Below are 25,551 nucleotides of genomic sequence, written 5' to 3' on the forward strand. Positions count from 1 at the left end.
AACTAGCAGATTCTCCATTGCAAATATTATACTCTGTCTCTGATATCAACATCAATATCCCATATTATTTTTAACATCATTGCTAGTATCTGTGAACAATCATATTAATATCAATAATGGATCAGGAATAGCCAGATGTCATTCTTAAATCAGGCATTGAAAAAATACTTTCAATTTCTGAAGAGAAATAACAAGAAAAGTTGCTGTATTGTGAAATAAAACAGCCCTTACCCAGTTTTTGCAAAATTTGCCCAGTACTTCAGTATAGATCTGCTCAGTGCTTCCTCTGCTTTAGTGTAATTAACTCTTCGCTCTAGAGGTAATCCAAATACAAACTCAATTTCATAACCATGTGGAACTCCCATCCATTCTGGCCAAGCAAGTTTTGAAGATCTGTGCTCGAAGAAGTAAAAAAAAGCATTGTTCCCTGCCAAGGCAAACTGTTTTATGAACTCTACTGCAGGGCATGCGAAATAATAATCCCCAACAATATCATCCATGGCATCACGATAATTGAAAATATTCTTCTCATCTTCCCAGTCTGTGTAGTGGAAAGCAATAGATTCCAATCCCATTTCATTTAATTTTGGAAAAACAACTTTCAAACCTGCCTGGAATTCTGTTTCATTAATAACACTGTCATTATCTTTGCTGAAGCCAGGAGCACCGTACACAAGAAAAGTAGTACCTTCATCTTTGTTTACTCCTAACAAGATCTGTGTTTGTTTAAAGTGTCCATTTTTCAGCAATATTTCTGGCATATCAGCAAGAAAGTCACCATCAACTATGGGACAAAACTGCAAACTTATAAGACCGGTGTATGTAAAAGCAGCTCCTCCTTTCTCCAATAGCTCTTGGGGTTCCTTGTTTTGAAGACAGAATATAATCTCGGTTTCATTTTTGCCGGTACAGTGGAGGAGTTCAGCTAGATCTAGAGTTCTTTTTCTTGCTTCAGATGATAGAATTGCACCCCAAGGAGCATTCCCAGATCCACTTTGCATGATCGCCCTAGTGAAGAGAGGATAGCTTTGAGGAGAAAGAAGATGAAAACTAACAGACCCTGCTCCAGCACTTTCTCCAAACAAGGTCACACTTTTAGAATTACCTCCAAAGGCTCCTATGTTGTCATGGATCCATTGAAGTGCGAGCCTTTGATCAAACAAACCTACATTTCCTGGGGCATCTTCATTTCCTGGCAAAGCCAAGAATCCAAAAGGCCCTAATCTATAATTCATTGATACAACAATGACTCTTTCCACACGAGCTAGAAATTTGCCATCATAAACAGAGAGTGAAGATGTCCCACTGTAGAAGCCACCTCCATAAATCCATACCATGACTGATGCATTTTTAGGCTTGGGAGAAGGAACCCATATATTGAGATAAAGACAGTCTTCACTAAGTTTTGTGTTTGGATTCCACATCTCTGACCCTTCAAAGCCAGGGAAAGTATTATCTAGGAGTTGAAAGCAAGAGTTGGCATATTTGGTGGCACTCCAAGTTCCTTCCCATTCTTTTTGAGGTTCTGGCTTTTTGAAACGTAATCTACCAACAGGTGGTGTAGCAAAAGGAATCCCAAGAAACGCAGTTACTGTTCCACCAAGCACAGGTAAATGAATACCTTTGACCATTCCATTCTTAGTAGCAATGATGGTGTCATCTCCAGCAGGGAACACCTTCTTGACAAACATACAGAACAGAAGAAAGCACATTATAATTTTTGTATGGCTCCACATCCCATTGGTATGCATCATCAATTCTGAAATAAAAGAAAAAAAGAAAGAGTTTAAGCAGAACTTTCAGATGCAGAAATACAGCGAGTCACTGCATTAGGGACCTGTGTTGCATAGCCTCAAGAGACTAAGTGACAGCTGTACTCAAACCAAATGCACCTCAAAGACATTCCAGTTGGGAAACTGTCCCAATTTCATTATTTACAAAATATAACCAGATGGAAGTGAAGAAAAGATAATAAAAAACACCACCTGCAATACCACTTCATTTTGAACACTAAACTGAACATTCCCACATTCACTGATAACCAGCCAGCACCTAGCCAGAATCTAACTGAGAATATGCATCTTCATTCAGATGATCCTTTGTCATGCAAACTCAGACTGCAAGCCCAGCTCCACCTTAAATTGAAGGTGAACATTGTTTGCTTGTTTGAGAATAAAGGATGCAGAGTTATGAAAATGATCCTTGGAAAACTGTTCCCAAGCTCTTGATAAATGCCAGAATCTAATAAAACCTGGAAAATTTAGAGTAACTAAGTCTTGAAACAAGTTTGTTCCAGCAATTGGAAAACCTATTTATAAGGAACAGTTAATGGGTTTGAGCTAAAAATATATAAGACAACTTTTATTTTGGAATGTGTATAGCTATTTATAATTTTCACTATAATGCTGACAAAATAATGTTTGGAATTATTCAACACCGATTTGAGCCTTGCATGGAAGTAAGGTCTTTATTTTATATGAAGATAACAGCAATGAGTTGAAATTTATCACAGGGAGATTCAACCTGGAAATAAGGAGGAATTTCCTGACAATAATAACTATTAATCAATGGAACAACTTGTCTTCCAGAATTGTGAGTGCTCCATTGTTTGAGATTTTCAAGAAAAGATTGGACAACCATTTGTCAGGGATGGTATAAGAACTCCTTCCTTTGGCAGGGGGTTGGACTCCAAGGTACCTTCCAGCCCTATAATTCTATTATTCTATGGATTTAAGTTAAAAAAAATAGTGGTAGATTGGAAATGACGCAGGATTGACACAGGAGAAGTTTGTTCAAACAAGTAATTTTAGAAAAGTTTAAATCATTATTTAATCCATCATGGACATTTTAAGAGATCGAGGTTATGCAGAACAGAACAGAACAGACAGAAAAAATAATGTGTTCACAGTGGCTTGTTTGGTAAGAATGGTTATCTCTGTATGTGTGTTTTTGTGTATATGTGGATGTGTATACATGAATGTATAATCCCTTTTGACTGCTTCATAATGTATCTAATATAGGCCTACTTTGGGAGTCAATTCTTGAATAATAGTAAAAAAAAAGTAATATTTGTATATTCTTAATAAATATCATAGGGAAAATGCTCCATAATAATATGCAGTAACTGGGACATTTTGAGTAATTTCCTCTTGAAAGAAAGATACAGGAAAGGTGTGGGGGTATTCCATGTCCTCATTACTGTCATTTTAAACAATCTGTTCTCAAGTCATTTGAGTAATGCTTCTAGCCTTAGAAGGGGCTGAGTTCATTTCTGTGGAAAATACAGCTGCACAACTCTTAGAGAGCTGTTTTGCTCATTGCAAGCTAAGATTCTGAAAGCTGAGAATAGAAAATAGGAACATTTTTCCTTTAAGTGTTTCCTAAATATATGACACTATCAAAGAAAGTGAAGGACAGATGAGGAATATCAGGAACAATATTTCACTGATTCAGTTGAATGCAAGAGCAAATGAAAAGCCACAGTATAGGATGAGTATTGAAAGGAACAGTAAATTTTATATTCTGCATTCCATAAAGAAATATGAAGTATTATCTTTAAACTGTACTCATTGAGCAACTTACAGGAACAACATGTGCATGCATGAATGTTATGCTTTAATAGAGGGATAGAATCAAGATCATGCGAAGTTCAGGTGCTGCTTTACAAAGCCTTAGTGAGACAACACTTGAAATATTGCCTCCAGTTCTGGTCACCATGAGATGAAAAGGATGTTGAGACTCTGGAAAAAGTTCAGAGAAGAGCAACAAAAATGATTAGGGAGCTGGAGACTAAAATGTACGAAGAATGGTTACAGTAATTGGGTATGTCTAGTCTAATGAAAAGAAAGACTAGGGGGGGACATGCTAGCACTACTCCAATATTTGAGGGGTTCCTTCAAAGATGAAACTATTTTCCAAAGCACCAAAAGGCAGGACAAGAAACAATGGCTGGAAACTAACCAAGGAAAGAAGCAACCTAGAACTAAGGACAAAATTTCCTGATGGTGAGAGCAATTAACCAATGAAATATCTACAGAAGTTGGCTACAGAAGTTGTGGGTGCTCTGATCACTGCAGGATTTCAAAAAGAGACTGGACAACCATTTGTCTGAAATGAATAAGGTCTGCTGCCCAAGTAGAAGGTTGGATTAGAAGACCTACAAGGCCCCTCCCAATTCTATTATTCTATATTCTATGTTCTTTTAAGTCTGGTGGAGCATGCGACTGCTTTAGGGAATATGAGAAATGCTTTGAATGATTTGAATATGATTTGAATGGACTTAGTCCTAAAACTTGGTTTTAGGTGGACGAGTATGGATGCCTCTTGCCAGGGAGTAAAACAACAGAAGTGACAGGCTTTCTGCACCATTCCTAATTTCTCTAAGGTTTGGCCAAATCAAATATCTTTTCACTGATGAATAAAGCAGATGATGATAGGTTGCCCCAATATGGCAGAAATTGTCTAGACAATGGAGAGAAGGATCTCTACATTGACTACTGCGCTGATTATATCAAAAGTAAGTCACACAACCCACAATCCCACATCCAACCCTACCTCATCCAACCCACCATCACTCAAAACTAGGTACGCATGCCCCTAACTACCTCAATTCCAACTACAACTAGCCTTAAATGCAAGCTACTCAATGCAAGAATCCTTGTAAATAAAATACCTGAATTTCTCCTCTTACTAAATATGGCTAAATTCGACATCATATTTGTCTGTGACACATGGCTCAATGCATCTCTTCCTGACTCCATTAGCAGAGTAAGAAACTATCATGTTTACCGATCAGATCGTTAAATCTGTAGAGGAGGTGGTATTGCTATTTTCTATAAAAATATCCAAGTTACCCAAGATATCCATCTAAAAAATATCCAAGTTACCCAAGAGCTTGCTCTTCCTGAGACCATCGTCTGTGAACTGTCCTTAAATAACACATTTCAATTCTTACTATGTTACAGAGCCCCTGATTATGACATCGAACATGTAAACAAGCTAAATTCACTACTAACATGGGAAACATCCTGTCCACACACTTTTATCTTTCTTGGTGACTTCAATCTACCTCACATTAACTGGACCCTAAATGAATGTAAAACTGAACCCATACATGCAACCTTCTACAATGCTGTAACAAACCTGGGACTGGAATAACTAGTAACCAACAATACTAGACTTAACAACTGCCTCGATCTCATCTTCTGCAATAGTTTGAATTCAATTTACGGAATACAAATTAAAGAACCCTTTTCCAACAGTGACCACAACATGATTGACTTTTGTCTCAACATACGTCCACACAAAAGTCAACACAATGATGTGATCCCCAATTATAACTTCAAAACAAGCAACTGTAATCTTATAGACAACGATATCTCATCCCTTGATTGGCAATTTCTATTCACTGGATGCAATACTGTTGAAGACCATTACAACATATTTTTACTTGAAGTCAAAAGAGTCATCAAACTATATTTACCAAAAACAACTCCAAAAACCAGAAAAAACAGATTACCCATAACAATAAGGAAGCTTCAATCCAAAAAGAGATCACTCTGGCAGAAAAACAAATCTGGTCATGTTGCCAACTTCAAAAGTCGATACAAACATTTATACCACCAGATAAAGACTGAATGCACCAATTATCACATTAACAAGAGGAAAACCTTCTAAGAACCAATTCTACCTGCACTTGGTACAATTTTGTAAACAACAAACTAAAAGACTCAAGGTCCATCCCACCCCTGAAAGGACCTAATGGTAAAGACTGCAACGACAACACTATTAAAGCCAATCTCTTTAACACATTCTTTGGCTCAGTATTTGTAAACAGCAATGGATCATTCCCAGTATTTCCTAGTTGAACCACAGACAACTACAATGATCTAATACATATCAATTTTAAAGAAGACAATGTTGAAAAAGCACTACGCAATCTAAAATCATCTCTATCTATTGGACCGGATGGAATAAGTGCCTACTTCTTAAAAAAGCTACCCATTGCCATAGCTGAACCTCTAAGCATAATCTTCAAAAAATCTTTCAGGACCAGCTCCTTGCCAAAACTATGGTCACAAGCCATGGTCATCCCCATCTTCAAAAAGGGAGACCCCAGCCTAGTTGAAAATTACAGACCAATCTCTTTATGCTGCGTCACCTTTAAAGTCATGGAATCAATTATTAACCAATCCATTATCCTCCACTTAGAGACAAACAACCTACCCTCTACCTACAATTTGGTTTTAGGAAAAAACTATCCTGCAATCTGCAACTCTTACACTGCAAAAACATATGGACTACACAACTCTATCAGGGCAAAGCAATAGACGCAATCTACATAGACTTCTGTAAAGCCTCTGATTCAGTGGTACACAACAAACTACTCCTAAAACTAAAATCTTATGGTATCTTTGGACACCTGCCTAATTGGATAGAAGCATTCCTGTCAAACAGACAACAAATGGTCAAAATTGGGAGTGTCCTATCAAATTCTGTACCTGTCAACAGTGGTGTCCCCCAAGGCAGTGTTCTAGGACCAACTCTCTTCATACTCTACATAAATGACCTCTGTGATCATATTAAGAGCAACTGCATTCTTTTCGCTGATGATGTAAAGCTGTTCAACACCACAGACAATACTGCTACCCTTCAAAAAGATCTTGACTATGTATCAGAATGGTCAAACAAATGGCAACTTCAAATCTCAACAAATAAATGCTCTGTCTTACATATTGGCAAAAAAAGTCAGAAAATAAAATACAAGTTGAATAGTCAAGACCTTGTTGATGATCCAAGCTCTGTAGAGGACCTTGGAATACTCACTTCTAGTGATCTAAGTGCTAGAGGCCACTGCAACTACATAGCCAAAAAGGTATTAAGAGTTGTTAACCTAATCCTACGTAGCTTTTTCTCTGGTAATATCACACTACTAACTAGAGCATACAAAACATTTGCTAGACCAATACTCGAATACAGCTCATCAGTCTGGAACCCACATTATGTATCTGATATTAGCACAATTGAGAAAGTCCAGAAATATTTCACAAGAAGAGTTATCCACTCCTCTATTCATTGTAGAATACCTTATGCCACCAGACTTGAAATTCTAGAACTAGAAAACCTTGAATTACGCCGTCTTCGGTCTGATTTAAGTATGGTATATAAAATCATACATTGCAATGTCCTTCCTGTCAATGAATACTTCAGCTTCAACCATAACAACACAAGAGCACACAATAGATACAAACTCAAGGTTAACCGCACCAAACTTGATTGCAGGAAATACGACTTCAGCAACAGAGTGATCAATGTCTGGAATACTCTACCCGACTCTGTAGTTTCTTCCCCAAACCCCAAAAACTTTAACCTTAGACTGTCTACTATTGACCTCACCCCTTTCCTAAGAGGTCTCTAGGGGGCGTGCATAAGTGCACCAATGTGCCTACCATCCCTGTCCTATTGTTTCTTTTATTTTTCTTTTATTTTTCTTATATGTACCCATTTCATGTATTCATAACTATGTATACACTTATACTTATTATCTTGTAAACAATTGACAAATAAAATAAATAAAATAAAATAAAAATAAATTAAAGTTGTCTTTTTCTGGACTTGTTAATTGAAAATGCAACAATAATAAGAAGAGTTATATTTGAATGTGCTTTGTTTGAATAAGCTCCTGTTCTCCTCCCTATGAAAATATCAAACTATCCACCTCACCCCATTCCTAACAGGTCTTTAAGGGGCGTGCATAAGTACACAATTGTGCCTACCCTCCCTGTCCTATTGTCCCCATTTATTCATACCTATTTCCTGTATTCTTACTCATGTTTATACTTATACCTATTGTTGAGGCAATTCCCCATTAGGAGAATGAGCGCATACCGGGAGATGTATTTAAGAGTAGTGTTTGAATAATACACATGCAGCACACAGATACACTGTACAATAAATGTAGGTTTTTACTTCCAGAAACTTTTAAGCAAAGTTCAAACACAGTCCAAAGTCATTCACAGGTAAGATCAGTCAGTTTTTAGTCCAGGGATAATCCAATAATAAAGTCCAGTGTCAAAGACATTTCAATAACAGACTTACATCAAATCCAAGAATAGCAGTCAATTAGGAAAAATGGAGGAATGGCAATACTCTCCAACAGAAGGAAAACAGAGACTCACCCAGACACACTCTCTTCTGAGACTAAGACTAAAACAACCCAGGTTTCTGGCTCCATCTTATGGCTGTTTGAGAAACCACACCCAATTACAAATTTTGCATTTTCTTAAAGAGACAGTATTAAAATGTCTATCCTGGTTTATATATTTCCAACCCAAATAGCTGTTACGTGACTTACATTCCTAACATTCTCCCCTTTTGGGTAGGACAATATATACAACCTTACATTCTAAGTCCATAATCTTCACAGCACACCTTATGCTTGATAGAGCCTTGGGCCTTTGTAAAATGATTTGCTATATTGTTTTCTGACATACAGTATTCTAGCTTAATCATCTTACTTTGCACACATTGTCTCACATTTAAATATCTTAAATCTGCGTGTTTTGTTCTTGTCTTAACAACAATATTTGAAGCCATCTGTATTGCCAATTGGTTATCTTCATAAACAACAATAGAATCTGTTACATCAATTCCCATATCAATCAATAGTTGCTTATACAAAACTAAATCTGTACATAATAAAGACAAGCATGAGAATTCAGCCTCCATTATTGACAAACTTAGATGTTTCTGTCTAATAGACATCCATCCAATCAATGCCTTTCCCAATAATACTACAGTACCCGATCTAGATTTTCGTGTCTAACGTCTTTGCTAACGTCTGTAGCAAAACTTGCATCAGCATATGCAGTTAAACTCAGTTCATCTTTAGGCTCCAAATACAATGCATAATGCATTGTTTGTTTCAGATATCTTAACACACGTTTAGCAGCTTGCTAGTGCCTTTCAGTAGGCTCAGCGTTAAATCTCACTAATTGATTAACACTGTATGCAATATCTGGCCTTGACCAATTACTGAGATAAGTTAAACTACCAATCAAGGACTGATAAATGTTCTTATCAAAAATAGGACTTCAAACATCACTATGGCTAAACTCCTGGCTCATTGGTGTTTTAGCCGGTTTACCTAGTTCCATTTTAAAACTTTTTAGTAATTGGTTAATTTTATCTGCCTGTGAGATCTTGTATCCTCCCCTAGTTTTAACTATCTTTAAAACTAGATATTGTTTGATTTCTCCTAACTTTTTGCCTTAAATTTCTTTTCCAATAGTGAAATTATCTCAGTAGCTTCTTGTTTAGTTTTGGTGATTGATGCTATGTCATCAGTAAATAATAACAATAATGAAATTAAACCATTACTTTCTCTTTTGAACAAACATGGATCAGCCATGCCAGCTACAAAACCTATCTTTGTTAATTCTTTAACTATACATTGGTTCCACTCATATCCTGATTGCTTCAAAGACTCTTTTTCAATCTCCAGCAATCAGTTGTATTATAATTTTTAATACCTGAAGGTTTCTTTAAATAAATAGTGTGTTGCAACAGTGCATGCAGATATGCCGTTTCTACATCCAAATGATTTATAATGTATTTCTCCTTAGCTGGCCACACTAATGCTGCTCGTAATGTAGTATCCTTCAGACTAGGTGCAAACACCTGATCATAGTCATTTGCTGTCTGATTGAACCCTTGTGCTACTAACCTGGCTTTATGGGTAACAGTCCTATCTACACCTGTCTTTAGCTTATATATCCATTTACATCCTATGGCATGTTTACCTGGTGGTAACATAACATTTTCATATACCTCCAACTTTTTAAATGATTCCAGTCCCTTATCTATTGCTTTCTGCCAAGCAGCCTGATCCTTAGCAGGATACAGGTTTAGTTCATTATAATTACTAGGAACTGTATTTACTTGGCATACAACACTAGCCTGATATCTATCAGGTGCTCATGTTACTCAGGTTGAACATCTTGGTAATACAGGGCTAACTGGTGGAATTTTCTGTGCCACTTGCTCCTGTTCTTCTACTTCTTCCTGTGCCTGTTCTACTACTTCCTTCTGTTCTTCCTCTTTAATGGCTATTTGTGGTTTACTGATTTTATCTTTAGGAATTATTTTGGGTGTTAATAATAATATCATTGCTGGATTCCTGTTCCAGTTTATCCCACCTAATGTGCTCTAGAAATTTTGCACTAGCACTACAATAAACATGAGCTGTGCCTTGATCCCAAAATCTAAATGATCTATGGTTGGCCTCATAACCTGCAAAAAATAACTTCTTAGCTCTATGTTGCCCTTTCAGTCTTACTTGTGAGGGAATATGCACCCATGCTGGTGCTCCAAATGTGTGTAGGTAACTTAAATTTGGTTTTCTGCCATGCCAACGAGTGAATGACAATTCTCCAGTTGTTGTGTTAACTACACTGTTTAACACATGGTTACTACACATTATGGCCTCACCCCACAGTGTTTCAGGTAAACCTGAATTAGATAACATAGTGCGAGCCATGGCTTGTAATATTTGCCCTCTTCGTTCTACAAAGGAGTTATGTTGTGGTCTGTAAGGTACAGAACTTTTATGCTCAACACCAGCCAATTTCAACATTGTTTGGAATCTTTTGTTAACAAACTCAGTCCCATTATCAGTAACTAAAGTAATTACTTTACTCCTCATTTTTCTCTCAGCAAACCTTAGCCAGATAAAGAAATGTTGGAATGTTTCTGTTTTGTTTTTCAGAAGATAGCAGAAACCGTATCGTGGGTAATGGTCCATAATGCTCAAAATATAACAGGCACCTCCTAAACTAGGTTTCTTAGGATCAATTATGTCAGCAAACACAACCTCTAAAGGTTCTTTGGTCTTAAATCCATTAAGTCTGTTTGCAGGAGTAACCTTGCTCTTCTCTTGGCTACAAGCATTACAGTTTAAATACTTGCTACAGGGTTTCAATTTTACTCCCTTTGACAATTTAACAGTTTGTTTGAGCATTTTGAAATTAATGTGCCCCAAATGTCTATGCAGTAAATGTATACATTCAACATGTGGCTTAACATTGCTATAAACCGAGTTAGCCATCTTCAACTGGTCAGCATGTATCACATATAAATCATTCTCTAATGTAGCAGTAACACTTTTGCCCTCTTTCTCGATTATACAGTTATCTTCCCTAAAGGTTACTACATAACCAAGATTAACTAAAGCCCTTACTGATAGCAAATTAAATTTCAGTTTAGGTACATATAACATAGTTAAATGTTCGTTTATACAAGAACAATATGCAGTACCTTCACCTGATGCGTTAATCTTCCATCCATTTTCCAATGATACATGCTGCTTACTCATAGACATCTTTACAAACCTTTTTCTATCTTTAGTAATGCATTGTGATGCTCCACTATCAACAACCCACAAATCATGGTTTACAGTTGAATTTCTAGACATAACTAAACTAACATTGTTCTTGGCCTTCTGGTGTTTACCAGTATTCTGTTGTCTTCCTTTCTTACAGAATCTAGCTATATGTCCCCTAGCCCCACAAGAAAAACATTTCCTAACAGCATAGGCAGTTGAAGACAAATCCTCTTCTTGTGGTTGTTCCTTTCTCAGTTGGTCCCTATCCAGCCGTCTTCTTGCTTCTTCTAACAATCTTCCAGTTATGTCAGTCAATGTCAGTTTATCTCTGGGCAGGACTTCCAGTGAAGATACATAACCATCGTAACTTTCATCCAACGAGGAAAGAATGAGGTAAACTTGATGCAGCTCTGAAAATATCAGTTCCTTTTCATGTAGCTCTTGAAAAGTTCTTTTCACGAAGTTCAAATGAGCTAACATATCTCCACCTTTCAGAAGACGTGCTCTAAACAGTTTACGTGTAAGATGTATATGTGCACCTACACTGTCACAAAGATAAATCCTCTTCAAATTCTCCCAACACCTAGCAGTAGACTCTTCTCTATAAATATGGACTAACTTCTGGTCACTCAGTGTTAGTGCAATTATACAAAGAGCTCGTTCGTTGTTTTGTTTAAAGTCAGCAAGCTTGTTGGCATTGTCCTCATTAGCTGGATCCCAAGCATTTACATCCAGTGGGTCTTGAACTACATTCCATAAACCTTCTCTACGCAGAAGTAGACTGCACTTCATAGACCGGGAAACATAGTTTGTTCCATCCAACCGGGTTATCAGTGATAGACTTGTTGAAGTGTCTTGTGCCATCTTTATCAGGATAGTAACCCACAATTAAACAGTAAACAGCTGTCTGTATACAGTACTGTGTATTAACACCAACTCTCAGTTAACTGAGCTTGGTATGGCCTGGGCCCATAACCAGTGGTAAGGTAATTCCATGTCAGGAGAATGAGCGCATATAGGGAGACGTACTTAAGAGTAGTGTTTGAATAATACACACACAGCACACAGATACACTGTACAGTAATTAGTCCAGGGATAATCCAATAACAAAGTCCAGTGTCAAAAACAGTTCAGTAACAGACTTACATCAAATCCAAGAATAGCAGTTAATTAGGAAAAATGGAGGAACGGCAATACTCTCCAACAGAAGGAAAACAGAGACCCACTCAGACACACTCTCTTCTGAGACTAAGACTAAACCAACCCAGGTTTCTGGCTCCATCTTATGGCTGTTTGAGAAACCACACCCAATTACAAATTTTGCATTTTCTTAAAGAGACAGTATTAAAATGTCTATCCTGGTTTATATATTTCCAACCCAAATAGCTGTTAGGTTACTTACATTCCTAACACCTATTATCTTGTAAGCGATTGACAAATCAAATCAAATAAATAAATAAATAAAATCATCTCATATCAACTTACTCTCTTAGTTCAACTGCATGATCAACAGTAGCAACTTTTTAGGACCTCAGATTTTTTTTTTCTAGTATCTGCTGAAATGTGCTTTACTGCAGAAGTAGGATCAAGTTCTTTTTTTTTAAATGATGGTGTGTTTGTCATGATTATTGTTAGGGATATACACCCTAGCAGAACGTGCAACAGCAGTCTAGCAGGCAGGCAGATATGTGAGACAAAACGTTGAAGTAGCTTACACTCAGTAAGACAGATACACTGTGCAAGTTAAATAGTTTTTATTCCAGCAAGAGTTATAGCATAGTCAAATGGTCCATATGTCATACACTAAGTTCAGTCAGTCCGGGGGTTATTCAGTTTGCAAAGTCCAGTGTCGAAAAAGAGTTCATTAAACTTACAATCAATCAGTCCAGTGATATATCTCTTTTGCAGTCAGAGATATGAAGAAAAATCAAACCCCTTTTCTTCTCTCAGCAAACACGCAGTTATCACCATCAATCCATTGTCAGCATTCCAGTAAAAGCCAGGGCAAACAGTGAGCTCTCTTGCTCCCTCTTATGCTGATTTTACAACCGCACCCAAAAACTTGGTTTACAGTTTAAAGTGATACATACACTTAAACTCACTAACATAGTTTATATATATTATTTTACTCAAACTAAGTTAGGTAACCAATGTTATCCCTAACAATTATTTGAGATGCCTTAAACATATTCTGAGAAATGGAAAAGGCAGGATAGGCTATTAAGAATTCATACATACATATTGAAGGCATCTTTGCCAGTCTTCAAAATAAGCTGTGGTTTCATTAGTCAGAGCTGTTGATTTTGCAGAGATACAAGCAATCATGTATTAAACATGTTACCAGACATTAGAATTCCCTCTTGAGTGTACATGGGTCACTCTTATACTTAGTAAAGGATAGCAAAAGAAAAACAAAATGTCTTTGCATCCAATAGAAAAGAGAAGTAGGCACATATTCCATCCGGTCCAATAGATAGAGATGGTTTTAGATTGCATAGTGCTTTTTCAACATTGTCTTCTGTAAAATCGATATGTATTAGATCATTATAGTTATCTGTGGTTCAACTAGGAAATACTGGGCATGATCCATTGCTGTTTACAAATACTGAGCCGAAGAATGTGTTAAAGATGTTGGCTTTAATGGTGTCGTCGTTGCAGTCTTTACCATTAGGTCCTATCAGGGGTGGGATGGACCTTGAGTCTTTTAGTTTGTTGTTTACAAAATTGTAAAAAGCACAGGTAGAATTGGTGCGTAGAAGGTTTTCCTCTTGGTGCATTCAGTCTTTATCTGGTGGCATAAATTTTTGTATCGGCTTTTGAAATTGGCAACGTGACCAGATTTGTTTTTCCACCAGAGTGATCTCTTTTTGGATTGAAGTTTCCTTATTGTTATGGGTAATCTGTTTTTTTGTTTTGTTTTGGGAGTTGTTGTTGGTACATATAGTTTGATGACTCTTTTGACTTCAAGTAAAAATATGTTGTAATGGTCTTCAACAGTATTGCATCCAATGAATAGAGATTGCCAATCAAGGGATGAGAGATTGTTGTGTATAATATCATAGTTGCCTTTTTTGAAGTTATAATTGGGAATTACGTCATTGTGGTGATTTTTGTGTGGGCGTATGTTGAGGCAAAAGTCAACCATATTGTGGTCACTGCTGGAAAAGGGTTCTTTAGTTTGTATTCCATAAATTAAATTCAAACTATTGCAGAAGATGAGATCGAGGCAGTTGTTTAGTCTAGTGTTGTTGGTTACTAGTTGTTCCAGTCCCAGATTTGTAACAGCATTGTAGAAGGTTGCGTGTATGGTTTCAGTTGTACATTCATTTAGGGTCCAGTCAATATGAGGTAGATTGAAATCACCAAGAAAGATAAAAGGGTATGGGCAGGATGCTGCCCATGTTAGTAGTGTATTTAGTTTGTTTACATGTTCGATGTCATAATCAGGTGCTCTGTAACATAGTAAGAATCGAATTGTGATATTTAAGGATAGTTCACAGATGATGGTCTCAGGAAGAGCAAGCTCCTGGGTAACTTGGATATTTTTTAGATGTAAGGACTTTTTATAGAAGATAGCAACACCACCTCCTCTACGAATTTCACGATCTGATCGGTAAACATGATAGTCTCTTACTGTGGTAATGGAGTCAGGGAGAGATGCATTGAGCCATATTTCACAGACAAATATAATGTCGAATTTAGCCATATTTAGTAGGAGGAAAAATTCAGGTATTTTATTCGTGAGGCTTCTTGCATTGAGTAGCTTGCATTTAAGGCCAGCAGTAGTTGGAATTGAGGTAGTTAGGGGCGTGCGTGCCTAGTCTTGGGTGATGGTGGATTGGTTGAGGTAGGGTTGTGGTTGAAGGTTAAAGCTGAGTTGCGGGTTGTGTGACTTACTTTTGATACAGTCAGCATGGTAGTCAATGTACAGGTCCTTCTCTCCATTGTCTAGACATTTTTTGAACTGCAAGTCTATATTAGGTAGTGAGTAAGAAAGTTGACCTTGAAGAAAATGTGCAGAAACTGTTACCTAGGCAAAAGGGATTAAAACATTTTAAAGTTCAGAGCAATGAGATAACTTTGGGAAGAGATTTCCTTTATTCACTAGAATACAAAAAGGAAGAACGTAACATAATCAAACCATTAAGATTCTGTATTATAATCAACCTCAATAAAAAGCCTTCATGTGGACTTGATTCCTGGTCTGATCTACTGAGAGGGGTTGACAATTAATATGGAGTGGCAAATTTAAGAATAGATGTAAGTGAGATTAAATTATATGAAAGCTTTTGCTGAAATCCTATTATACATTTGTTGTTGATGGATTGATTGATACCATTCAATTTTAGTATTTTTCTTTCTCTCTTATATATACACATTTTAAAACATAGTTCCTTTCAATTATAGCTAGCCACAGATATTCAGTGGGAGGAGTTACATCTAAAGAAGGACTTCCTTTTTTTTAGATACACATCTGTTAAGTAGGACAATGATATTTAGTTCTTTCCCAGTCTTTGCCTGCAGAGATGACAGTGGCAACGTTAGAGAACTGCTAAAACTAATTTTTCTCAACCTGGCTAATTTAAAAATGTGTGAGCATGTGGATACTTTGAAGATGTGTGGACAACTCCCAGAATTCTTCAATTCAAGAAGTCATTCAACTCCCAGAATTCCCAGTCTTCAACTCCATTGCTGGAATTTTGGGAGTTGAGGTCCACACCTCTTCAAGTTGCCTAGGTTGAGAAAAAATGTTTAGATAACAATAAAAATTGGGTGGAGGAGATGACATTACAAAGAGAGAGAGAGAGACAGAGACAGAGACAGAGAGAGAGAGAGAGAGAGAGAGACAGAGAGAGACAGAGAGAGACAGAGAGGAATACATAACTTTTTTTAAAAAAAGTTGAAACACACTCCTATTTATATCTACCTAGAAGTATGCCTTTCTTGCATTTTGATAGTGAGTACTCTTAGATGAGGGTAGAGACATGCTACAAATAGTGTAAAACAAGGCACTTCCCCTGCCCAAAAAATCAAGGCTACATATTTCTATCAATAGTAACACTGGGTTCAGTGTTATAGTCAACTACACAAGTACCTATCTTCACAATTGGAAGGTATTGATTTGAATTGTAAATGCTTAAAAGTTAATCCATTTTTCCCCTCATAACCCTGATAATGATAATATAAAATGGAAAGGAAAAATATGAGACAATCCTCTGAACTTTGAAGCAAGTCCCACTAAGTATAGAGTTGGATTGAAATCTAAATTACACATTTAATTAGAAACTGCTTCATGGTATAAGACTTTAATCAAAATAATTTAACTTACTTAAGAAGGTGAGGGGAAATATGTTGAAATAGATCTACATCTTTTCATATCATATTTAAACCACATAGAATTTAATAGGATTATTTACAAGAAAGTATGTTGAGTACTGAATCTAGATTTGAAAGAAACAAAACTTTCATTTCACAGAAAACTTAAGCATTCAGTTAAATACAGCTACTTTCAACACCTATAGAATGCCTACTGTTTTAGTTGGAAAAAGAAAAGGAAAGTTTTTAGTTGTGCAAACTCAGAATTTACAAGCAAAATATTTAGACCCCTGTGCTTAAATGAAGGAACCAGCACTGAAAAGAAAAGAAAAAAAGAAAGAAAAAGAATAACATGTCAAGTTCATAGACTGTTGGTCTATTAATATGAACATCACACAAGTACATATAGCAATGCGCTGGCTGGCAGCCAATGTTAGCTATCAACTATACATATTGGAATCTGTCATAATGTTGTACATACCAAATGGTTTATGTAACACTTTTTGAACTGTTTTAATTTTCTACCAATTAGCAGTTCAGGTTAAACCATGCTGCAAGTCCATACGTGTACATCTTAACATATCATTGTACCGAAGTCAAATGTTTTGCAATAGGGATTTGATCTCTCTCTCTCTCTCTATTGCAATCAATCAAAAGTTTAGCTGTTGGTGTTCTTAAATTGATTCATGTTAACCAAAGCAATTCAAAACAAATCTATCTCATTCTCATAAGATTAAAATAATTAGAAAGTTTCTTTCAGATGACATCCAAATTGAAACATGAGTTTAGATATGTTTATTTTTAAAGATTTGTTTCCATTTAGCCTTACTCCATGGAAGTTAAACAGAATATACTTCACTATTATCATTCAGTGAAGCAACACAAATTGATCTCAGTGATTGTTTCCTCTTCTTGTAAATCTTTAGTCAACCAGGAAATCTATATACAAGGCAACATGACCTCAATTTAAATTCAGAAAGTGGTTAAATTAATAAATGATTTTTATAAAGTTCAGTTTAATTTACTTAGCTCAGAATCCATTGAATAATACTATAGTTCAGTACACCTGCCTGCTTACTTGTTTCATCATTTGCAAAATAAACTTGGTATTCTTAGCAGAGCAACACATGGAGAGAACATAGCATTTTAGCAGACTGCAATTCTGTACATATCAAGCTTAACTATAAGTTTTGCTGATAGAGATCAACGTAAATAGAGAATCTCTTACCCAATTCGGTTATAGAGAAGCCAACGGAGAGAGGGGGAGAGGGAGAGAGAAAGAGCATGCAGTGCTCTTTAATACTTCAGGAAACTGCAGTGTTCAGCTGCTTCTATAAAGCTTCCAAATTGAACTGCTGACATTATAATCAACTGTTTAGGAAAGTGATCGCGAGACTTGGCAACTGGAATCTGATCTGCAGGCAGGCAGTCTTTATATCTGACATCTGTTCAAAATAGCTGAAAGACTTGAGAGTTAACAGAACCTGGGGATTTGAACATTCCACCTTCTTTGATTTCTCAAAAAATGGGAAAAGCAAAGAAGTATACTTTTAGTTTGAAAAAGCTACAAACGTTCTCTTACTTCTACAGAAGGAAAAAAAAAGTCTGAGAAAAAATTAGTGTAGTCCTTCTCCTACCCATGTTAGGTTTTGTTCTCTTCCATTCACAGATAAGAATAAAGAAAGTATTGTACTATTTTCTTGGACATCAGAAAAAGTGATGGGTCCTAAATAAAGATCACACTGTTTTTATGAATTTTCAATTTTATTTTGATTTTGTTTTGCTTCTTTTTGGTAAAGAGAAGAAAACAAGGGAGAAAACAGAAGAGAAATATTCAAGGAGAAAAATAAGAATATTGAGATGGAGGGAAGGAAGGAGGGAGGGAGAGAGGGAAGAAGGAAGGAAGGAAAGAAGGAAGGAGGAAGGAAGGAAATATTGCAGGATGTCTATAAAATATTAAATTTTCATTCATTACATCTGAAAATGGGTACAAACATAACTACATAATCTCTACTGTTGATTTATGAAAATAAGAAATGATATTGTTACATATTTTTTTAAAAAAATCCTCCATATCCACATACTCCTCATTAGATACTTTCTAAGAATAGTATTATTATTATGATATTGTAGCAAAACCTATAACCATTTCTGTTCCTTTGACCAAAACCTTGATTTTTTTAAAATACTTTACATTTCAGGATATATAATCCTTTAATGCACTGAAAAAGAAACATTTAGCAAAACATGGAACCTATTTTTATAGAGCAAAGAATTCTTTGCAGTCTTGGATATCTTTCATGAGTTTGGTCACTGCAGACTATTTTCAGATATACTACTGAATGTTTAGCCTCATGGAAAAATGATGACAAAGAATCATACAAAAAGAGTAAGTTGAAAGTTTGTTTTGACTTTTAATTAGCTCTGCAATGTTAGACTTTTCAAAAGTCTGAATGCACATTGCCTAGCAACTTACAGGGGACCAAAGAAGGTTGTTTTTGTGTGCGTAGGTGAGTGTGTGTATAAAGGAAAACATTTAGCATGCCCTAAATCTTTGGGGGCATAACTGCTGATGAACCTGATTGATTAGAATCTTTTTTTCCCTTTCTCTTTTGCAATATTTCATGGTAAACTATAGCCTCTTCTATCCAGGGTTCTTTGAGAATTGGTTGTGGTCTTTTTTTTCTTCTAATTAATGTTTTACATTCTTGAGTTCCTTGAATCATGGCCAGGGCTTCTAATTAATAATATTCAAGCCTGTTAGTGTTCCTGTGGCTTTTGAGACACTCCATAGATTACATGTGATGGAATATCATATTAACACTGTCTTCTGGATATAAGTTACTCCTGAATAACTTATGGAAACTCCTATATCTATATCTATAAATCCCACACATCCTGGAAATAAAATGTTTAAACTTCTCCCCTAAGGATGCTGTTTTAGGGCATTACATGCCAAAACAACCAGACACAAAGATAGTTCCTTCCCTTCCCCACATGCCATCACTCTGCTAAACACCTAATTCCCACAGCATTGTCTTGTGCCTAAAAATATTTATCCTTATAGTAGGACTGTACTGCTTTTATCATTCTCATCTTCTCTACTACCTTCTCCTATTGGTATCTTATGATTATCCCTTGTTTGCATCTTATGATTTATGATTGTATATTATGATTTATGATCTATGACCGACCACTTTGTTGTTCATTAGTACACTGAGAGCTTATGCACTGGAGTTAAATTCCTTGTGTGTCCAATCACACTTGACCAATAAAGAATATTCCAATTCAATCATACTCTTTCTGTTCATTCTATGAGAATCAGTGTGGCAGGCATACTTCTGGTATATTCTTTGAAACAATATCACCTAGAAAGGTGTAGATGAGTTAAAAATATAATTCTAAGAATTCTCTCCAGGTGTAGAAAAGGGTAGTCACTGATGTCCCTCAAGACCTTTGAAGAGTGCAAGGCAGGGTCAAGATGTTAAATCTTTTTTTTGCTAGTCTATTTCTGCTTCTGCAGGATTGAGAGTCTACAGATGAGTTCATTTAGTTGGCTTTTGATAAGGCATTGACTTTGTTTATGGCCTCAGTTTGTAGAAAACGATGCTAATGCACTGAGCTTAACTACATTTTGTTTGCTTGTCTCAATGCATCTTGAATGTATTTAAAAGCTCTCAAATGAGCAGTTTAACACTTCCATGCTCCGATGTAAACAAATGAGATGAAGATAACATTTTACCTGAATATTTTATTGCAAGTCCTGTGTGAAAAAAGTCAAATGTCCATTAGCAAAAAACTGAATATATCTTCTACCTAGACTCTCTACCACAAAAGGTAGGTAAAACGTCAAGAGGAAAAGGTCTGGAGCTGGAAACTGCAGAACCATGCCTTCTTCAAGTCTGGCAAGCTACAAAGATGAATCATCCACCCAAATCACTATGAATAACTCACAGAAAGGCTAAAGGACATACAAAAGAAGATGTGGGACAATGTCTTTAGAGACACATACCACTGACTCGTAGAACAAAGTGATGGATTTAATGGGTCTTTACAGGCCAAATTCTAGGTTCTCTCCTATAATCTTAGCAGCAGATTCAGTGTGACACTAAAATAAGTCTTAGAGCAACTTGCAAAAATTAACTATGACATTTGCTGAAACACATAACAAATGGCATAAGATAAAGAACTCAAAGGGGAGAATATAATTGACAGGTTTACTCTATGTGAGCTAAATCATAAAGTAAGGCAACAAGTAAAGGAAGACTATATAAAGACACAAAAAGCAATAAAGGCAAAAGGTAGCATCATAAAGTGTCAGAAAGAACTGCAACAGAAAAGAGGGCTCTTGAAACCTTTCAAGAAAGATGATGAATGTCACTACAACCAAAAGGATAGAAATTGAAAAAGAGTACCAGATTCATTGCCTCAAAAGCAGCTATGACAAAATGTTACCATTCAGAGGGATACTGAACAGTGCTAAAAATTGAAACAAATGAGGTTCTTCATGAAATAAGACTAGAAAAGTCAAACAAAGTCCCAAGCATAAATGCTGTTATCTCAGAAGTTTAGAAACAAATGAATAAATACTTGCAAAACCACCGGTCAAGTTCTTCAATGTTTGCTTAGATGTAGGAGATATTACCAAACAGTTGAAAAAGAGGAGGAGGAGGAGGAGGAGGAGGAGGAGGAGGAGGAGGAGGAGGAGGAGGAGGAGGAGGAGGAGGAGGAGGAGGAGGAGGAGGAAGGGAGAAGGGAGAAGGGAGAAGGGAGAAGGAGGAAGAGGAAGAGGAAGAAGCTCCAAAAGATTCTGATCTACAGATTTTCTACAACCCAGAAATTTTTCACACATGTCACAATCAACAGATTGGAGAAAGTCTGAAATAAGCATCAATCTCAGGAGCAAACTAGTGTCCCTAATGAAGTTGTGTAGAATGCTGAAAAAACTTAGTTTGCCTTTTGAATAGTCTCTTTTAATTGTACTAATTATGGCTACTATTATATGACAACTTGTGATTTTTTTTTTCATTTTTCAGCCACAATTGAAAGCAGGTGTTTTGTGGACAGAATATACTATTCTATAAGATGACACAACTTTGTCTGTCTGTCTGTCTGTCTCTTTGGAATTCAGAGGTGGTTTATAAACCTATATAACAACCAACTGTTTATCAAATTCTTAATAGTTAAAAAAATGTTGATATTTTGGAAACTTCCCATATTAAAGTGGGTGGGACAAAAAAAGGAGAGACTTATTAATAATGTAAGCATATTAATGTCACTGCTCAGCATTTTATTTATTTCTCCTAGATGACCATTGCAGAATAGATGCTTTGGGAAGATGGCCAGATTGGTTGTCAGTTTAGACTGCTGTTAAAAAAGAAAAAAAAGGCAACATGGAATATCTGTAGGACATAGGGATTGATTGAAAGGAAATGCATTTTGACCAGTTTGGGACAAATCCAATAAAGTTTTAAATGAATGCAAAATTAGCACTCTTATTATTCACACATATACACACATACAAATTTCTTTGTAACAGGAATTTATATAGTTTCTTTAAAGCCAACAGATATAAAATAATATTTTCATGCACAGCAATCCTTTTTTATTAAATGCATGAAATGTTATCTTGAATTGCACAGATTATCTTGAATTGCAAGAATATTTAGAATTCAATATAATTCAACAGCAGCCTTACCCTGGTTAAAATATGTTGGATGTGCCATACTGTTTTGAAATTCTGTGAATTTCTGAAATCTAGCATACAATCATGGAATTATAAACAAGTGTGATATTGGGTAAATGAAACATAAAAGCACAGACAATATTAATAATTTATATGGGGAAGATTCATAGAAATGTTGCTGTCACTGGGAAATTGTTAATGCATGTAGTGTAACATAAAGCCATTTCTCTGAAATATAAAAATAAAAAGTTGACCTTTTGATGAACTGTAGCACTATTGCACATATTAAAATCTTTTTTCCCCCAATAACACTATCTCAAGATCAGTTACAGAAGATTGGAAATGCTGGTAGAGATTACCACAAAGAACACAGCCTCTCAATTCATGTAGGAGTCAAAAAGTCCAACACTTTGATTCCCCCCCCCCTTAGATTCATTTCCTTTCCTGTAATTTAAGGGATTCTTTGCTCAGACACTTGCTTTCTGTTTTTACTTAATCTGGAATGAATGTGGAAATCAATTAGACTAGAGATAATTTTATAAGTTCCAGTATTATTACTTCCTAATTTGTACCTTAATTTATTTTAATAACATCTTTTCTCAGTGGCTATGGGGGCCCTGGATGTATAACTGTTCAACTCTGAGCCTTGGAAGTGGTTGAACAATCAAAGTTTCCTCTTATATTCATAGTTCCTGATCAGGGAGCAAATAGGGCCAAGAGGACATTTGCATGGTACATTCAGTTGCACCCATTCTTGGACTGGAAAGCTGTTTACTCACCCCATAATCATCTGCTGAATGGATTAGTGTAATTCAGTTTACATGGAGCTGCCCATGAAAACCATTTGGACACCACAGCCAGTCCAAAATGCAGCAGTGTGGACAATTATGATCATGTCTCTTTATGGTAATGAACCATACGGACCATGAGTGGCAATGGTTACCAGGAAAAGGTTTACAGATGGTAAAACTGGCATAATGCTTTCTTTTTGTTGAGGTCACTGTCAACAGGTTGAGAGATAGGTTTAGGATAATACTTCCAGAAATATTCTGTAAATTGTTCAAAAAATTCTGGAATTTTTTTTTTTCTCAGATCACAAGCAACTTTTCTCAAGGCAAAACTGTTGTTAACTCCCTGTCTTGTTTTGGATACAACAATTGAGAAATACAAGGAAGACATTCCTAATTGGTTCTGCAGAGATACAATCTTAAGAAACAAAGCTGTTAGATCAGCTTTGTTTCACCCTTATGCACTCTGAAGTCTACACAATCCTGGTCTGCATATAACCATTTTGGCAAACCTATGGCACGCAGAGCCATCTCTGCTAGCACGCGAGAGGTCACCTGGAACAGACCTACTGCACATGCACGTGTGCCCTGCCAGCCAGCTGATTGTCAGGTATCTGCTGCACATGCATGGGGGGAGGTCATGTGTGCATGCATAGAGGTGTGCAGCATGGGGGATCATGCACACATGCGCAGAGGTGCACAGTGTGATGCAGGGGGTGCATGCGCAGGGGGGCGGGGGTTATGCATTATGGGTGCAGGGACGTGTGCACGTGCTCACACAGACACATACTTTCACACATGATGAGGAAAAGGTTAGTCATCACTGGCATAAAACAATAGATACTGACATTTTAAAAGTTTCCTCCAAACATATGCATATATATTAACATTTTATAAAGGAGTAGTAGTACATGAAAATGCTACCATATGTTAAAAATATAATATCTAAGATGAACAAGTGTGTGTGTGTTTGCTTGTTTGTGTGTGTGTGTGTGTGTGTGTGATTCGGACTCAGGGTAAACATGTATAACATTTTCCCCCTAAAAAATCCTAAGATACAATGTATCTTATATTTTTTATATTTTAAATTATAAGATAAATGCAGTATAAGATACAATAGTCTGTACGAATACAATTTTTAAATCTATAGAATCTCTACTAATCCTGACATTACATAGACTTTGATTTCATCCCTTTGTGGAACTGTCAACAAGTGGAATTTCCCTCATTTCATATCCTGACAATAGTTATAGAGACATTTACAGGTGACTTGGTTTTGTTATGATACCTTGTGCCAAAATGAGCTTTTGAGCTATTACTACATTCACCTTTGACAAGGGCCTTTATAACAGCCTCTTCACAAATCACCTGATATAATCCACTGTGTCATTAGAGTATGAAGGGTTATTAAAACAAGACAACCATGACAGAAGTATGCATACTTTTAAGTAATTTAATAAGGGATCTGTACCTTAATTTAGGATCTGTAATAAGGGATCCCTGGTGCTGATCTTTACTTCCAATGACTGTGAAATAGTGATTAAACTGAATAATGATAAAAACCATAAAAGATCAGCCCCCTCCACTGCAAAAAAAAAGGTGTTTAGCTTTTATCTTGCTGTATCTGGAATATATGAGAGTCTTTTTTTCTCTCTGAAAAAAATAATAAAAAAGATTACAATTATAATTATTTCTTGTATTGTCATTTTTTTCTACAGACAGAGAGGAGATCTTCTAATGCCAGGCCAATTTCCTCTGGGTTTTGCAAAAATATTTTCCTTCAAAACAAAGAGAATTTTCTCTCCTTCTTGGATAAGGAAGGGGACTTCATGCCTCTCAGTTATTGTACTGAGAAGCCAGGTACAAGTTTCATTTAAATTTAAGAACTAGTTGAGGCATTTTAATTGCTGTAATTTAGTTTTTAATCTACTAACAGACCATGAACCAAAATCCCTGTGTGCATGATAGAGCAATGCAATGAGGCATGATAATGCCTTATTTCCAAGGCATTCCTTGGAACGAAAGTGTAGCCAGATATGAAGCTATGAGACATTTCTGCCAATTTCTACTGGCCATATTTCTGCGAATGTATTAACATTATTTCTCTTAGACTTGATTCAAAACACTACAAAATAACAATGCATGCAGGACATAGAAATATAGAATAAAGGATATATAGTTTGGGAATAGTCTATAGAGATTCTCAGTCATCCAGATCATGGTTGTCCCAAAGGTGTTTTTTCAGGAGACTTTTTTTTTGAAGATGTTTCACTTCTCATCCAAGAAGCTTCTTCAGCTCTGACAGGATAGTCCTTCCATTCCCCACTATTCTGCCAGACCCGAAGAAGCTTCTTGGATGAGAAGCGAAATGTCTTCAAAAG

The 25,551-nt window shown here is 36.2% G+C and overlaps 1 protein-coding gene across 3 annotated transcripts in view; it reads right to left on the bottom strand.

Annotated features, from left to right (window-relative positions):
- Positions 1 to 25,551, bottom strand: part of BCHE (butyrylcholinesterase) — a 188,705-nt gene that overhangs the window by 109,550 nt on the left and 53,604 nt on the right. Inside the window, exons 1-2 of one of the 3 annotated variants that reach the window (XM_087965275.1) lie at positions 17,925 to 18,134; positions 232 to 1,759 (exon numbers count right to left, since the gene is read on the bottom strand). In XM_087965275.1, coding sequence (XP_087821401.1) covers positions 232 to 1,759; positions 17,925 to 17,982 — 1,586 coding nt within the window. In that variant the 5' untranslated portion in view covers positions 17,983 to 18,134. Of the gene's footprint in view, positions 1 to 231; positions 1,760 to 17,924; positions 18,135 to 25,551 lie in introns of those variants that run through there. The other 2 variants (XM_087965274.1, XM_087965276.1) reach the window with 2 other exon arrangements.

This window comes from Notechis scutatus, chromosome 4, assembly GCF_049901735.1.
Source record: "Notechis scutatus isolate UNSWTSFEM ecotype Mainland chromosome 4, rNotScu1.2, whole genome shotgun sequence".
Taxonomy (NCBI): domain Eukaryota; kingdom Metazoa; phylum Chordata; class Lepidosauria; order Squamata; family Elapidae; genus Notechis; species Notechis scutatus.